This window comes from Amblyomma mixtum, chromosome 5 (genome assembly GCF_055824585.1).
Source record: "Amblyomma mixtum isolate Tamu chromosome 5, ASM5582458v1, whole genome shotgun sequence".
NCBI classification, from domain to species: Eukaryota; Metazoa; Arthropoda; class Arachnida; order Ixodida; family Ixodidae; genus Amblyomma; species Amblyomma mixtum.
Window position 1 is genome coordinate 87,758,019 of NC_143016.1, and position 17,420 is coordinate 87,775,438.

The window sequence follows — 17,420 nt, forward strand, 5'->3', positions numbered from 1 at the left end:
CAAAAGTAAAGCTTACTGAAAGAGGCTGGTCATCAATAAGAGAAAAAAAGAAAGCTAAGCAAAAAGTACAAGCCAAGCACCCTGCAAAATGCATGTTCTGGCATTAATTAATTAATTATATGCCAAACTGATAACAGCTGCACTGAACTCCTTTCCAAGTCTTTCACTTAACTTCAAGCATAATGCCCACAATAATGAAGAAACTGAATAAGGCACTGATGAAGGACTGAACATTTTTGTACATGTTGAGGAACACTAATGTGAAATTTCTGGCATAGCTGATTACATTTACCTTCCCCTGAAGTTCCATACACTGAAATGCAAGACATGAAACTGAAACTGCATCTAATGTTGTGTTCAACCACATAAAAAATAAAGCCACAGAAAGCATAGGGGACAATCTGGCAATCGTCTCTAGAAAAGAAATGTTTAAATGCAACCTTGAGCAACTGACCACAATGCATAAAAGTTCTAGGTATCAATCACTGATGTTGCTTTCCTGAAATAAGAAGGCTTTATGCTTTGATCTATATTGCGGCAGATGGAAAATACAAATAAAATCAAAGCTGAAAATCACAGTGCAGTAACAACACAGAGGCTCATACACTTAGCCAAACTACACAAGGACACTACATTAAAAGTCATAACTTAGGAGGGTAGACGTGTAGGCCAGTTGGTGAGACACGAAGGAGCTAGACACCGCAGCGGACACAGGACAGAGAAAGAAGACGACACAGGGCGCCCTGTGTCGTCTTCTTTCTCTGGCCCGTGTCCGCTGCGGTGTCTAGCTCCTTCATGACTCAAAGTCATATTCAGCACAAATTCTATACTGCCACTGAAACTGTTCACTACACAAAGTTTCACCACTCTCTGAGTAACAATAGGCTAATACATAGGGCAGTCAAATAATCAGGCAAAAGAGAGCCCAGTTCTTAAAAGGAGCCCAGTGGAAGTGAGGCATACCAACGATAAAGGGCAGGGGAGCACTCAGCACATCCGAGAGACCCAATGGACAGAGCGGGATGTAAGGGCATTGCCAGTGGAATGGGAACATCAACTGCAAACAAGGAGAGGCAGAACAAAACATTCACCATGAGTTAACAACAACATTCATAACAAGTTACCCTTCAAGTGTTGTTTTTGATACCTCGTGTACAGACATCCCGCGGGGGAGCAGGAAAGCGGCCGAGGCAGGTAGCAAGGTGACTGTACTAGTTTATTGGTTTTCTTCTCTCACCGGCTTGTGCATAATTATAGCTAAGCAGAGAGCTCTGCACGCACACACTATGTTATCACTGGAATACTACTTTTACCAGAAGATGTAATGTGAATAACATTTCGCACCAGTCTTATCTGAAGCATTACTGTTCAAGGAAATCAGGAAAGAGTCATTCAGCTGTTACCCTATAAGAAATGCAGAAGAGAAGCAATGTTTTTAAAAAAAATCTGGATCCCTTCAATATCTGTATCAGATGTCAAGCATGTCAAGAGGAAGCATCAGAGCTTCTGAAACAGTCTTACAGTGCTACAACACTACTCTGCATATGCTCACATTGTGGTCTGGAGAGCAACTACCACCTCCTGACAGTTCAATACAAGCAGGAAGAGCACTCAGCAAGAGATGTGATGATAATTCATCACAGCAGAATCCAGATATAATAAACTCACATATGGTAAAACCATATGCAGAGTAAATGAAACAGTCCCATTTGACCTTCCATGAACAACTGTACATTTTGTTTTGTTTATAATAAGGACATTGTTAATAATGAAAAAAAGAGTGTTTGGCCAGAGGCAACGTACTTCCCGCTAAATGGTGACATCGGAGTATGCGCGCAGTCTACAACATTTTGGCGAGGTAACACTGCACACAACATGGAGAAGGGAGAAACCGTACGCTGCATTCAATGTGCAGTTGGCTGCTTACCGCCACCAGAGCTTCTGCCACACTGGTAAGCACATCCGGCCGCAAGGAGTGAAACAGCATCTTCTGCTCAGTCAGTGCCAAAAGTAGAACACATAAGCAGTTGTCAGGGGCCAGTGTCTTCAGAAACTCCCTAAATGATGCACCACTGAAAATGCAAAATTGACACATGGAGAGCCCACACCACTTACTGTCACTCCTAAAGGAAGTTCGCCAGAAGAGCTTTACTAAGCTCTGCCCACACAGGTGCTAATTATGAGTGAGCCTAATTATAACCATTATATATCTTTAACCAGATAAGTAGACCTAGTGGATTCAAAATTTACACTTGCTTGCCAGACAAAAAATGCAACTGCAATCAGGTGAACCAGTTTTTTATTACACATCATTGTATATGCCACACTTGAACAAATAGACAAAATGCATCATATACCACTGTGCAATCTACAGTTGCTCAACCCCCAAAACAGCCTCTCATATTTGATAAATAATAATGAAAATGCTAGGGCTGCTCAGTACTCTCTCTCTCTTTGTTTATTACAAAAATTTACAAATTACATATACAGTTGAACCTCATTATAACAAATTCAAAGGGGCCTTGCAATTTCTTCATTACAGCTGTTGCTTCATTACAGTGATACATGGCCTTGGTTGCAGCTGTCACATGACAGCAGTTTTTCTTGCCACTGGATATAACGAGCAAAACATAGCCAGTGTTTAGAGCATCGCCTATGCGAGTTGCAGGAGCTCTGAACAATCGCACCGGGCACCCTCCCACCACGAGGCTGTGTGCTCCAACCGAATATGTCGGCCCTGCCAATGCGCACCCTTGTCTTCCGAACCCGCATGGACATAAGTGCCTAAAAAAATGATTTTCGAAGAATAATGCTGCAGATGACACGTAGAGACCTATTTTGAACATTTAGTGCTATTTTCTTGTCGTTGAAGCCAATTAGGGCCTCCATAAAAGAGAATGCACAGCAGTGATTTTGTCATGAGTACCTGTTTATTTATTTATTATTATTTTTGCTTTGCAGCCCAGCTCATGAGCATGTCAGCCACAACATTTCTCCTCATGATACCAATATACCTTGTGGAGGATGCGCATTCCAGACCGAAGGCTTTGATGATGGCCATTTTCTGGTCAACGAAAATTGTTTTGCAGTTTTGCTGCGACAGCTTTCCCTCTGAAATCAGCAGGACCTCTATACTCTCAAGCACACCTAGCACACTGCCAAACAGTTTTAACCACTAGACCATAATGTGAAAACGGAAACCTAAATGCACATGAAACCAGAGAATCAGAGCGCGCTCACAGCGGGCTTGGTGCAGCGAAGAGGCTGAAGAACACTGGAACTGCAATTTGCCACATCAAATTGGTATGGAAGTGTTGGGCACCATTACAAACTGACGTACTCTGTGTGAAATGGCCAGTGGGGTTCGCTGGATGCTCGTAATGCCCACTGTAAGAAAATCTTACTGCATGAAAACGAGATATCAAATACACGGGCTCCAATGGAAGTATTTTAAAGGAAATGACAATTACTTCATTATATCCATTATTTCATTATAACGAGGTTCGACTGTAGCAGCAATGAACCATAAGGCCAAGAAAACCAACCACCACTGGGTCCTACCTAAGTGGGAGCGGAGTGTCTTCCAGCTGAGACAGTGAAATATGCTCATCTTCCAGCTGAAAATAGAAAGCAAGGTTACGGCATAAGTGATCACGCTAAATCAGGTTGTGCACAGCTCACACAACTCACCTGTATCCATATTCTTGGTCGCTGTACAGAAGGAAACGGGATGTCCAACATGAAGTGGGAGATGTACCTGAGATGGAAATGATTATTTAAGTCATCGCCTATAAACTCCTACTTGCAACTTGACTCAACGGAAGAAAACACCAAATACAACAACACATCATTCAAGGCAAATGTCACTAGACCCTGTGACAGCTCGCACTTAGCTATGCCATTCCTGCTAACCGAGGTTATGAAGCCAGCAATGCATATAGCTCCATGTTTGTTTTGGGCAGAATACAACTCATAATTAAGTAATACCACGAAAGAAAAAAATTATGGCATAAACTGGGCCCATAACTTAGCAAAGATCTAGCCAAACAAGTGTTTACTGAAAACTCATCTGTTACACATGGTGAAAAGGCCTTAAATTGTGCTTTTGAATCAGAAATACCAAGAACTGCAATGAAGAAGATATTAGATAAGAAGAGTAAACTAGACAGCATCACTCAAACTTCCAGCTTCCTTCTGCTGTCCTTCATGCTCTCTCATTACAAAAAACTACAAATGAAACTAAACAGGTTTACATATGGTCATACTTATAACATGTATAATTGGACCCTTTCCACTGAATCCCAAAGCTACTGACGGTCACTGCTAGACAACTGTTATCAAAAACCATGCTCTATGTTCTAAAGGACATTTGCAGTTTATGAGCCTCAGCAGGAGTCTATGGCTTATACCACTCAATAAAGGCACCTGATAATAGTAATAAAAACCGAAATGGAAATCCCCTGATTTGCATAGGTCAAATGATCCTGATCACACGATGAATGAATATATTGTATAAAATAAGAAAAGGGAGCACTACCCATTTCATCTTGTTAGTGTTCCTGTTTAAAATACACTTCCAATGAGAAGTTTTCTTTATTCTCTCGTGATTTCTTTATGCTTCAGCTTCTCTAGCAAACAAGACCCAACTTTAAAATAAAAGCCACCACACTGTATATGTGCACATCACAACAGACGCATCACTGCCACAGATCCGGCGTCAACCTAAAATCTTATCCATTTCCTTCTCGAATAATTTCAACATGAAATAAACCTCCAAAAATAATCTCATAATGCCAGGAAGGTTAAGGAGTTTTTCGAGTTTTTTTTTGTGTGTGTGTGTGAACTTTAATCAAACCTCAATAAACAAGCACAGATATTACAAATTACCGGCTATAACGAACTGTTCCTAATAATGTTTAGTAAACACCTGCAACTCTTTCTACATATCGAACGCGGTTTGCCACAAAACGGATGTATCGTACTGCCGCTGGCGAGCGCCAAGTTGTGCCCACTCGGATGGCAGGCAGCAGGCTTTGCCTCACTACACAAGTGACTGGTGGTGGTGCGGCAAGCGACCGCGCCACAGTTTACGCTTTATCTCGCTTCTGCCAACAGCGCCAAGGAACATAAAGCGGCGTGAAAAATTGGTAGCCAGGCGGTCGGCACCCGTTTGCGCCTCCAGCATGGTCGATTGTAGCCTTCCAGCAGCCCCCTTGTGCTCACGTCAACCGTCACGGGGGTGGTGAAAACGCCGTTAGCTTTCGCCCTGGCGTTCCACTTTCCACACAACACCGCTGCACTGCGGGGAAGCCACCCTAGCTAACGTGCGATTTGTTGCAGCCGCGTGCTGGCGGTGCTGTGCGGGAAAGCCAACCTAGATAGCGCTTGGCGCTCCTTTTTTCGCGGCCTCCGCAATCACCGCTAGCGGCTTCGAAACGGCGCTAAAACTTTATACAGTCAAACCCGTTTATAACGAATAGCATGATTCAACGCGAATAGTTCGTTATATGAAGTATTTCGTTATAACCGAACCCGCTTTTAACGAACCTTTAACAAACCTCAGTAGCAAATTCGTTATACACGAGTTAGTAAGCCGGCTTGCGAAGACGACAGCCGTCAGCGTTTGGGTGCTCCTGCGCATTTCCTCTGATGGCCGACTTGTTTTTCAAGATGGTGCTTAACGTGCTCCTCGGAATCTTGAAGTGCGCGGCAACGTCAGCCTTTAATCATCTCAAGTTTGTAGGAAAGCGGCACGGCACGCCGCTGCTTCGTCGTCATCTTGCAGGATGTAGCGGCGGAATGTGTCGGCAGCAAAGTAGGGACGTCTGGAAGCGAGCAGCACGACTTGCAAACGCGAGCAAAGAAAGCTGAGAAGACGCGGGAAAGCGTCGCGGGGCCGCGCATGCGCAGTGGAGGGAGCCCTAAGCTACTGCAGAAAGAGCCTCCCGGGCCGATTGCCCTGCATTTCACGAAAGCGCGGCGCGGGGGCAGGCAGCGGGGCGTCGCGACATGGAACCGGCGCAGTACCGCGTTGGCGGTCCTTTGACGACCGATTGCACGCGATAGCGGCGATTGCGGCACCGATTGCGGCACCGATTGCGGCCCGGAAATGGCTGCCTAGAGATACTGGATGCGGGCACAAAGGCACGTTGGCGGGCGTTTGGTGAGCGATCGCGCGCGCTGAGAGTTCGCTGTATCCAATGTGTAATTCGTTATAAAAAATACATTTCATATGGATAACGATATCACAACTTCGAGTGTTCGTTATAAGGAATAATTCGCTCTATCTGAGTTCGTTATATTCGGGTTTGACTGTATAATGAATTTTGGCTATTCGTATTTACTCGCGTAATTTACGCACTTTTACTTTTAAAATTAGGGCTTCAAAAGGGGGGTGCGCAAATAACACGAAAAATTTTCTGAACATGTCGTAAAATACTCTACAAAGGTAATAACGCGCAATATATACTGTATATTGCCGCGTATTTCGCACCCCTCGCTGGGAAAAAACAAACAAAAAAACATTGACTCTAAATATAGGACGCATACCACCTCCCGCCCCGCCCCACGTTATATAGTCCCCCCCCCCCCCCCCCCCCCCGCGCCCCCGCCGGAGGGGGGGGGGGGAGGTGGCAGTGGCAGTGGGGCGCATGGGCAGCTCAATGCAATAAATGCGCAACGATACAATCGTGACACCAGCTGTGGGGGGCAACTGAGATAACAGCGATAAAACGGGGCGCCTTCGCGTGCGGCCTTGCTGACTAGCGGCAAACCGAACAGCAAACGGCAGGGCTGTGGCATGTTGTAAGTTGCGCGTCCGCGCCGAGGGTGGCGCCCCGGTCGAAACGATTGCAGCGATCCTGGTATCGGCGGTAAACGGGGCTGCAGTTAAGCCTAATAAAAGTGAAATTTTTCGACCACTATCAATAATAAAAACATGGTTATGAACTAAATTATAACCAGCCATAGGTATTAAAAATAAGACATCAAAGAAATTAGTTGCGAAGATGACGACGCGGGTAACGCGGCAGCAGACGACAAGCAGACGACGCACGGTCAGCCGCGCAAGCGAAAACGGCGACGTCGGCGACATTCACACTGCAGCAGCGTCATTGGCGCCATGTCGAGTCACACAGTGAGCTTTTCTTGGAGTATTTATACTAAGAACTAGCACTGCAGCATATTATGTTGTCCCTAGCCCAACGCACTGTGATTTCTTCTACATGAGTCAAAGGTTGAAAATTTTCTCTGCCTTTCTCTGCGTGTGTTTATTCATAGCCACAGACTGATGCGTTTCAATACAGGTCAGATGTTTTACTTCTCTGCTATTTACCTAAATCTCTTACAAAGTCGCGTACAAACGTATATTCAGTCATGTAGCATTTTATTATGTATACTGTACCTTGATACCTTTTTTTATCCCCTATATATTCTCTGTGCGCTCATGTCTGCTAGGTTTACATAATGGCGTTTTTTTTTAATTTTGATTTGTAGGATGCCTGTTACTGATACTGCAATGTCACTAATCACTTTTTGGACATCGATTGTCACTGCTGATGTTCTTTTAATAAATTGTTCTTTGCACAAAAACCATTTACGCTTTTCGTTCTCGATCGAGCGCAGCTGCTAAGCAGTCGCGCCGCTCGCCACCATACACCATGCTACATCAACAGACACATCGAAATACAAAAGCGAGTGAGCAGATTCCGTAAGTACTTAGGAAATCAAGCGTGAATGCAGCGCGGGATCAGTTAATCACCACTATTTACAAAGCTTGGATCGAGCTAGCGGCCGCCGGCACCAGGAACGCGCGGGTACAGTGCACTGTAGCGCGAGCAACCGGCCACAACCAGCCGCCTAAACGCGCGCCGCCATATTGGATTTTTGATGCGTTTACCGCCTCTCCCAGGTGCCGCCACCATCGCCTTCTAAAAAAAACGTCCCCATTGGCTCTATGAGAGTGTCACTCCCTTGCAAACGGTTCGGTATAGTTTCGGATTCTGGCGCGTAGCGGAGGGTAGCGGAGGTTCCCGGAAGTTTGCTCTCGGAATTTTTCTTCCCGGAAAGTGAACGCAGCGCAGATAATCGGCACACAGTTCGTGTTCTCGGCACTCGAAACTTTCGCAAACGAACACGGAGACGCGGCCGCGCCGATCTTTCCAAGCCTGCCTTGCGCGCGCTCTCGTGCATGCTCGTGGTCTGGCGCAGCAAAGAGTGCAAAATATGCGAGTAAAAGGTTTTTTTTTTTTTTTTCACAAATCCGCGTAAAATGTTGGAGGCCAGCAAATTATGCGAGTAAATAGGGTATTTTACGAATTTCTGCCTGTTTGCTGTAACGAGGTTTGACTGTACTACCTCCACTATTTTGCATTTCCTTTCTGCAGTTTTCTCCTTAATGCATTCATTCTTTTCTTTCAGTGCAATTAATCGCACACAACTTCCCCTTCCGCCTTTTCTATATTAGCGCCTACATGTCACTGCAGGAATAAGTGTCTGAACGGGCAGTGGGTAAGTGACGTCGATCCATCGATCGATCGAGCGAGCGAGTGAGTGGGCGAATAAATGAACAATAAGATGAGCAAGTGAGCACAATTAAACAGGTAAAATCTGAGTAGAGGTTGCAGAATCCAGTTTTGAGTCAACATACAAACACCAGAAGGCTACCTGAACAAAAGTGCTTACCTTTCCACTGAGACAGGAGGGTTCTTGATAAAAGACAGTCGGTAGAGGAAGCGTAGGAACTTTTCAAAGGTGCGGAAGAAAGGCCAATGGGAGAGCAGACAGATGGACTTGTTGGCTGAGAAAACCTCTTCTTCAACTGGCTGCGGCTGGCCCGACCTGTTGCTGCTACTCAGCTGGGCTCTCTGCGCATCCGTCAGCTGCTCCTCGGGAAAGCGTTCATAGAACGTGATGGATGCTCCGTACACCTGCGCAGCCACCGCACAGTGCACAGACGTACAGACGATTGCACACGCAAAGACAACGGCAGGGCTGCGCCAGGATTCTTGTCTCAACAGCTTTTTGCAGAAACGCTCGGAGATGCGCAACCAAGGCGGTTAGTGAAGTCAAGTTCATATTTTGCTACCGCAGTTTCTTGAACTCGACTTGCACTAATTTTATAAATGAAGCGGCTCAGCAACACAAATCTAATAAGAGGTAAACAACACGGTTAAAAGAAGTTCAAAAGGCAGGAAAGAAAAAGGGAGACCATTTTTTGGTAATGCAACATAAACAGTGAAAATAAAACAGTCCATATTAAATGTCATCACATCCAAAGAAAGAAAAAACGTCTTTGCACTGGGTATTAGACTTATATAGAGAAGGCAGGGAGCAAGAAAATCTAGCAAATGCAAAGCAGGAGGTTATATAGAGATTACGGGTGTGCCTTGACACTTCCTTCACATCAGATACAGTCTATAACCGAATTTTTGGACTTGGAAGGCCCAGAGAAATGGTTCGACAAATAATCGAACAGTGACTTTTAGCTGTTTTAATGGTTTTGAAAGGCAGCTAAAACTTCGCAAGAGGTCTCTCCCTGCCCTCTAGCAATAGTTTCCTTAGTCGCCATCCCTTTGCTGACTAAATTGCGCTGCTATTGCACGTGTTTCTGGCGAAATATTATAGTATCATGAATCCCGGCTATATTGCACTAATATTTTACAATTTTCCACCTGTTTGCTAAAAAGAGGTTTGAGTGGACTCCATCAAAGATTGGGGCACACTTTCGCAGATATAGGGTCAATAGTATAAACCTGCAGTTCACACACCTTACATGTTCATGTTCCTAATGTATGTAACATATGTGCTCCGTCCTGAGCTGTCCGTTCCCCCTGGCCTAGACTCCTTTTAGAGTGTAGCTCTTCAGCGCCCATTCATGGGTTGAGCCATGTCGCCACCACCGGTGCAACCGAGCCAAACCATAAATAAATTAATAAAAATGAACATTGCAAAGACTGGGATTCGAACCCACGGCGCCGCAAACTATCGCTGCACCCGGACAAGCCTCGTGTTAAACTGCAATCATCCACCATCTTCTTCAACTAATACTGCTGTTGGACTAATGCATACATTCTTGCCTGCTGTGCACTGCACATCGTCGCCTTCATAAACTAATACTACCATCGAACTAATATCATGGGCAGACATGCTGACGACCCAGCAAAGCAAAACAATGAGGCTACAGATACCGAGAGCATTAGGCTATCACCGCAGCCAATCACGCCTCGTGTTAAACTGCAGCACACTCTCATGTTCTGCATAGCACATTGTCGCCGTCTTTTGCTAATACTGCTATCGAACTAATATACCCATTCTCGCGCACTCTGCACTGCACGTCGTCTTCATCAATTAATATACTACTATCGAACTAATATTGTCGACAGACGTACTGACGACCCAGCAGAGCAAAAAAGTGAGCCTACAGAGATAGACACCTACAGAGCTGCGTTCAAACTTCGCATTACCGAGTATCTTAATCGTCCCTAGAAGTTTTTGCTCAAGCAATCAATGCCTTCCACCATGCATGCAATAACCCTTAGTGACACAGGCACGAAGCAAAAATACCTTGTCAGCTGAGCCAAGGGTGAGCACAAAGGTGGAGAACGTTGGCCTTGGCTGGCTGGCCTTCTTTGGCCAGGCCTCCACCGTGGCTCCCATGGGAAGGCAGAAGAGGGGCACCTGCTCAGGCAGGGGAAAGCTCGCATAGTCTTCCCTCGGGAATCGTTCCAGCACAGCTAGGGGGGGAGGAGAAGCAGACAAACAAGAACACAACATTGGACGAACAAGAGGAGGCACTAAGGGCAGCTATACTACAGTAACGGTCGATTTAGATCACGGTGTCGAATTCACACCACAAAGACTAGGCCTGCTACAGAGAGACCGAATCCTAATCAATGAGAGAAAACACAAACAGGCTTCAGCAAGGAGCCAGGCCGAAGGTACCCCCGCAGTGCACCGCATTTTGCCGAGTCATATGACCGACAACCTAGATTCAACACCAAGAATGAATGTATGTGTGTCCCCTGCAGCTGATGATGAGTTTTATGGTGCGAGGGAAACTTTGTCCGAAGAGTGCCACGAAATTAGGTATTTTTCATCTACACAAGGTGGGCTCATAGACATTTCACCAAATTTTTCACCTCAAAGAAGCAAGCAACTGGCTGGGAAAAGCTTATGCCCATCGTATCCCCAGTGGGTGCTCGACAGCACTGAGGATCAAACCCCATACCTCCCACATGTGAAGTGAATGCTCAAACAACTTGGCAACCACTGTAGTTGTTCTTTTCAAGCAAAAGCTTATCTTTCAAAACGAAAAACTCGTTTTGTGACTTTTACTTGAATAGGCTATCATACAATCCCCAAGTTTCGAATAATCACACTTTTTTTCTTGAGTACCTACAAAGGAAGTATTTATTTGATAATAAATCAGCCAACAGACACAACTGTGAGATACATTGCTTTGTCTTTATCCATAATACAATTGCCACACTGAATAAAACACATAATTTTAAAACAAGTGCATAAGGAAGTCCCAAATCTTGCTGAGATCAAATGATGAACTAAATTAAGACTAGAATTACTCAAAAAATAATGACATAAAGGGTCAAACTGCCTTGCACGCATGTGCAACATGATGATAAGCTTATTTTTCATTCTCAGAGATTTTATATCATCACCTATAGTTTTTCCAGCTCTTTCTGCTATATGCTTCTCATCGCCCTGAAAGCAGCAATGCCACACTGTTTTTAAGAAGAGAACCTGAACAACACGATGACACATTCTGCAAATTTATTCCAAAAGTACTATAAGTCTAAATTTTTACACATTAGGTCCAAAAAGAAATTAAAAAAAAGAAGTACTGAAACTTCTTAGCATCGATAGTTTAAACACATGGAACTGAGGTACAAATACTACTCCAGAAGTCCAAATACTTCCTCTATCCCTTTTATCATGATTATATTTTGCAAGAAGGATCAAAGCAAGTAATAAAGTGATTACAGAAACAGAACGGCACTGCTTACCTGGCTCATAGCAAATGAGACTAGGCCTGTTCATGGACTTCTTGTAACAGAGAAAAACATCCGAACCAACCTGCAAATTCATGCAAATACAGCAATGAATGGGAGTGGGCTAATCACAAGACACGGCATGCAAACTACCACAATGCACACTATACACCAAAATCATGAAGCACCACAGCTACAATAATCTTTGTCGGCATTTCAATTAAGCACGCAGAAAAAAAAAATAAATCAAGAAGCACTGACCATGCCTTTGTTGAGATTGCGGTCGATTTTGCAGTATGCATGGGGAGGCGTCTCACCCTGAAATAAAAGCCGGAAAAGTCGCAAGTCGTCCTATAAAAATGTTTAAACGAAAGCAGCTGATGAAATTAGGCAACAAAGAGAAAGCAAACAACAAAAACTGACTAATAAGCAGCATCTTCAGGGATCAGCAATAGCACAAGAACTTCAGCTGTGCACTCCTTGATACAGTTTGATCCATGTATGGTGCTTATTCACAAGCTCACCAATACCCCTTTCGGACATCAGAGCAACAGCATGCATTTATCACTCAGAACTCTAAATACCTTAATTTCCTTCAATGCACAACAACTGTGTCTTTCTGAAGGTGTTTATTTTCTAGCTCTTTTCAAAGCCCTGCAGTACCATCCCATGATGTCCATGAACATGTCAGTGGCATCATCCCGCTCCTCCTTCAGGCTGAATTTTAAATGTTTCTGCCTAATGAAGAAATAATGCTAGCAAGCATGCATAAACTTGGTGCTTGCCTTGTTGGCGAGAATGACGCACAGGTCAGTGACAACCAGCTGATTGCAAGGGGCATTCTCAGATGCCCTGCGGAAGGTGAGGAATGTTCGAGAGCCACTGTTGTTAACATTAGCCGGTCGCCCATAAGGTGTCTTCTTGAGAACCTCGCTGTCAGCCATGACACGCTGCTTGTTTTCATACAGGACCCTGGCATAGGAAATAGAAAAAAAAAAGGCTACATTCAGAGAGTGAGCAAATGAGGAGTTACATTTAACTTCATGAATTTCACTTTTGGGGACACTTCAGTGCTACTAGTGTGTCTACAAGACACAGTGGCTGCCTGCCTGCTTTCACCGCAGGACCACATCTGGCTCGGGCTGTTACCCATCACAGAGATTTAGATTTGGGGCAATAAGAGAAAAATATTCAGCCATGAAAAAGGTAATTAGGACTCTTCGTTTGCACTGCTTTGTTCCCTAACATAAGCACTTTACGACAATGGCAAAATTAATACTGTGGACCGACTGAAAGACATGAATACTGTTAAAAATGCACCCGCAGAAAGAGGCTGACTGTTTTATGAAATTGTTGCAACGCGAAAGCCACTCAGTGGACACAAGAACAAGAAAAATAAAGCTGGAATAGTAATATAAAAGCTAGCCACCTCACTCGAGTATTTTTGTGCTGTCTACGCTATCAGCAAAGCATGTGCAGTCTTGGTCAACAGTCTTCAGGCCAGAGGCTTTTCGTATGAGCCACATAACAGAGCCATCATGGCAACATTAAAAATCAAAGGGCCTCGAAATTCTAGAAGAACTCTCGCAGAAGAAAAGCTTGGTGATTGACATGTGCTTTGAATGCTCCGTGTAGCAGAGCATTCAAAGGATATTCATTCCACTACAAGTGAATATTGTGGCCTGAAGTCTTCTGACGAGGACAGGGGGGAACTGTAATGCAAAGGCTAGATAACCGCTGGTCCTTGAGAGTAATGGAGTGGATTCCAAGGGAAGGCAAGCGTGGCAGGGAGTGGAAGAACGTTAGGTGGGATAAGATCAGGAAGTCTGCGGGCACAAGGTGGGTGCAGCTGGCAAAGGACAGGGTTAATTGTAGAGACATGGGAGAGGCCTTTGCCCTGCAGTGGGCGTAATCCAGCTGATGGTGATGATGACGGGGAAGGGGGGGGGGGGGGGGGATTTTTATGAATGTTTTTGTGTGGCTTTGTGAACATTTCGTTTTTTCACTTACCCAATGTCCACAAGTGGAGGCTTATCCCTGCCCCGACGGTAACAGAGGTATATGCTGGGACTCCGCAGGCTCCCATGGTTCAGATCAGCGGGGAAGCCAGTAGGGGTGTACTCAATGCACTCAAATCCGGACGGGGGCACCTCACCCTCAGTGCGCACAATCACGGCAATATCCGTCACGGGCATCCGGCCAAAGTTGGCCCGCGGGGACTGTACTGCCGAGAAGTCCTCTTCCAGGGGCCGTGGGTTGGCGGGAAGCCCGGCCACCACAAAGTAGTCTGCCACACGCTTTTCTTCCATGGCGATGCGGGGCCTCTGGCACCTCAGGTGAGAGGCAGCACGTTGTGTAAAGTGTCACTCCTCCTCTCCGACAGCGATGTCATTTCCTGAAAATACAAGGCCAATTACTTCAGCAGCCGGCGACAGGCTTCACTTAAGCACAGGCACAATCCTCCAAGAAAGACGTTTTTTTTAACACAAAGTCTCAACACGTCAGGCCTGTAATTGATGAACTCTACCATCTTCACCAAGCAACATCACTGGAAAAGCTAGTGAGCTAGCTGGTAGGCTGCCACAAGCTGTGGGAATTCATTGGAATGCATTTACCTGTAGTTAAATAAATCTAGTCTCAAGCATACATCTAAAAATGAATACTTCCCAAATAATCGATCTCCTCAAAGAAGCAATCTGCTATTAAATGAAAATCCTAAGTCAAATTACTGCCATGAGCAAAAGGAATAAATGACTCCCCAATGACTAACACTTTTTTAATAAATGGGCAAGACCTCATGACAGCCTTTTGCTCCGCCTCTTTGCTTATCAGTTCTCCATGACTGCTTGGTCCACTCATATGGCAACCAGTAGTCAAAGATGCTAACTACAAGCCTTTTCTCACGGCTCCACATTGTACACCCTACGTCCCAGTCAAATATATGCAAATTCAAAGCAACACTTCCTATGCAAGAAAGCAAACAGCTCTAACCTTGCTTTCTCTTCAGGTTTCTACAAATATGAAAAGCAGTTGAAATGACCAGTGTCTGAATCAAAGCACAAATGAAACAGGCTTACTTGTGATAATTAAGTAGAATGATAAGCCTGAAAGATACTAAAGAAGCTTGAAAGTATTACTACACAGGTCAGGAACCAAAACCATGTGAAGACAAATAGGAAAACAACAAAAGGAGCATCAGACAATGCCACACAGCGAGCATTCTGACAGACAGTACCATTTAACAAGCATGCAGGAGAACATAAATTGAGCCCAAAACATAGGAACTGATTACCATTAACAATTTAAGCTATATCATCACATTTAAAGGCCCAAGAAAAAAAAAAAAACCATAGCTGTTTTCCTTTCATTCTTGGAATGCAAACATGCATAATTTCAACTTGTAAGAAATCTTGTCCCTTTCAAAATCACAGTCATGTGAACTGTAATGAAAAGCTCTTTAAATAACTTTCTTAAGAGCCAAAATGAAAGCTAAAAAGCGCAATGTCACATGCTTATACATTTTATTGCCTACTCCTTACTAACATGCAGGGCTATTGTTTGCATAGTTTTCATGGTAAAGCAACTCATCATAAGGACAACAGAGACTTATCTACCAAGCTGAGTCCACGCTAAGCTTATCACCCTCTCCTGACATCGCTCCATGAGCTCATGCCTGCAGCTTATGTGCTCCACTGCGCGTGCTCTGGAAGGGCTTTTCAATACAACTAAAGGAAATCTGCACTGAGTAGTGTTAATATGCTCAAAACGGAACTATGCATATTGTCTGAACTTCGTACCGGGAAAACAGCATGAAAAAAAAAAAAAGTTGACTAGATAGAACAGACAGGATGTCCTGTCTATACTGCCATTTCTTGGTGCCTTTTTTTTTTTTTTACGGTATTAACAACCACTTACTTCCTCAACTTTCGATACTTCTACTGTGTACCGATTAGATTTCAGTGCTTTGCATGTGGTATATGAAATCACAAGCAATGTGTCGTTCTTGTCACCAAATCTAATATACTGTTCGGTCAAAGCTAGTCTATAAATGCAAAAGCATTACATCTGCACTTAATACCAGTATCGCTGAGCAGTAACAAGAAACAAGGGCACACATATTTGCCTCAGAGCAATGGGCTGTATTGCAAATCACAACAGAGCGGCGGTCACATGTAATATAAAACTGTGTGAGCATCAGATGAACCACACGAATGAAATTAAGACACCAGCTAGAATGGAAAGAGCAAACACAATCGAAAACTCTACCTTTGTATTTTCAAAGGATTATATGCATATCATGATCTAAGAATTCTCACTGCAGAAAAAAAAAAAAAAAGACTCCTCTCTGTACATTCCTACTGTGTGAATGAAAATTATGGCTTTTCTTATGATAGAAATCACAATGACAGCACCCAGATATCCAAACTTTATGTACCAGATTTTCTTGCACTGAAGTTTGCTGTTGCTCCCCTCTCATCATTTCATATTTCTTGTCTTGTTTCCTGTAATCTCTTGCACCCATTGTATGATAAGACAGTTGACATATACACTCCTTGCAACCTGTTTGTGTAAGATAATTTCTTGCAAAGATTTGACGCCAAACGTTATTTCATGACATACATGAATGCATCAGTGAAGATGTTATTGCTATTACACAACTAATTTACTAATTTCACAAGATGCTGACACTTAAGAATATGCAACAACAAGCAAATATGTCATGTGCCAGGCTTGAGAAGGCTGCCTACAGGATTTATTCCTATTTTTTACCTTATTTACATAAGATAGTCACAACCAGATAACATTTTTCATCCAGATTTTTACACTTCACAAGTTACAAAGCAAGCAAATTCATGCAAACTACTACATAATTTATCATGCAACCACACCACTAGTAATTAAGACCAGCTTCAAGAAGGATTAACATTAGTGCCTAACATTAGTGCTGGCACTCAGCTGTATTTAACAAGTTCGGCACTCATTAGGAGTCATCTGAAAACACCTACTCCAAAAGAAAGGCATTAGATAGTATGTTTTTGAGCTAGCACAATCACATGGTTCTACAAAACGAGGCAGAATGCTCACAAATGAAGCTCGCTGCTGTTTTCTTCCCTGTTAAACATGTTCACCGGGCAGGGGTTTCACTTGCAGATGCATTTTCTTGCGACTCGCTTAGGGGGCTTCCATGCTGGCTCGTAAGCGGCGATTCCTGCACAGCGTTTGGGGGCATTCGTTCGCCGAACTGGTTGAGCACACTCGGTCGAGGCGACTTCTGAATCGTATCAAGGCAGCAAGGCTGCGCTCGTTCAAAACACGATCAATACTCAAGCGTTATCTTTGAAGAATACCCACAATATCTACGCGCACGGACACAACACGCCGGTTCTCTATGCGTCAGGCGCGTCAGTGTCGGGA

General features: G+C 44.1%; 1 protein-coding gene across 8 annotated transcripts in view; it reads right to left on the bottom strand.

Annotated features, from left to right (window-relative positions):
* Positions 1 to 17,420, bottom strand: part of Crag (DENN domain-containing protein Crag) — a 62,745-nt gene that overhangs the window by 44,546 nt on the left and 779 nt on the right. For 6 of the 8 annotated variants that reach the window (XM_089545412.1, XM_089545413.1, XM_089545418.1 and 3 more), the window contains exons 2-12: positions 17,091 to 17,214; positions 14,016 to 14,400; positions 12,791 to 12,977; positions 12,267 to 12,323; positions 12,021 to 12,090; positions 10,564 to 10,733; positions 8,683 to 8,927; positions 3,691 to 3,757; positions 3,562 to 3,617; positions 1,928 to 2,072; positions 964 to 1,057 (exon numbers count right to left, since the gene is read on the bottom strand). In XM_089545412.1, the coding sequence (XP_089401538.1) occupies positions 964 to 1,057; positions 1,928 to 2,072; positions 3,562 to 3,617; positions 3,691 to 3,757; positions 8,683 to 8,927; positions 10,564 to 10,733; positions 12,021 to 12,090; positions 12,267 to 12,323; positions 12,791 to 12,977; positions 14,016 to 14,314 (1,390 nt within the window). In that variant the 5' untranslated portion in view covers positions 14,315 to 14,400; positions 17,091 to 17,214. Of the gene's footprint in view, positions 1 to 963; positions 1,058 to 1,927; positions 2,073 to 3,561; positions 3,618 to 3,690; positions 3,758 to 8,682; positions 8,928 to 10,563; positions 10,734 to 12,020; positions 12,091 to 12,266; positions 12,324 to 12,790; positions 12,978 to 14,015; positions 14,401 to 16,440; positions 16,517 to 17,090; positions 17,215 to 17,420 lie in introns of all 8 variants that reach the window. The other 2 variants (XM_089545414.1, XM_089545411.1) reach the window with 2 other exon arrangements.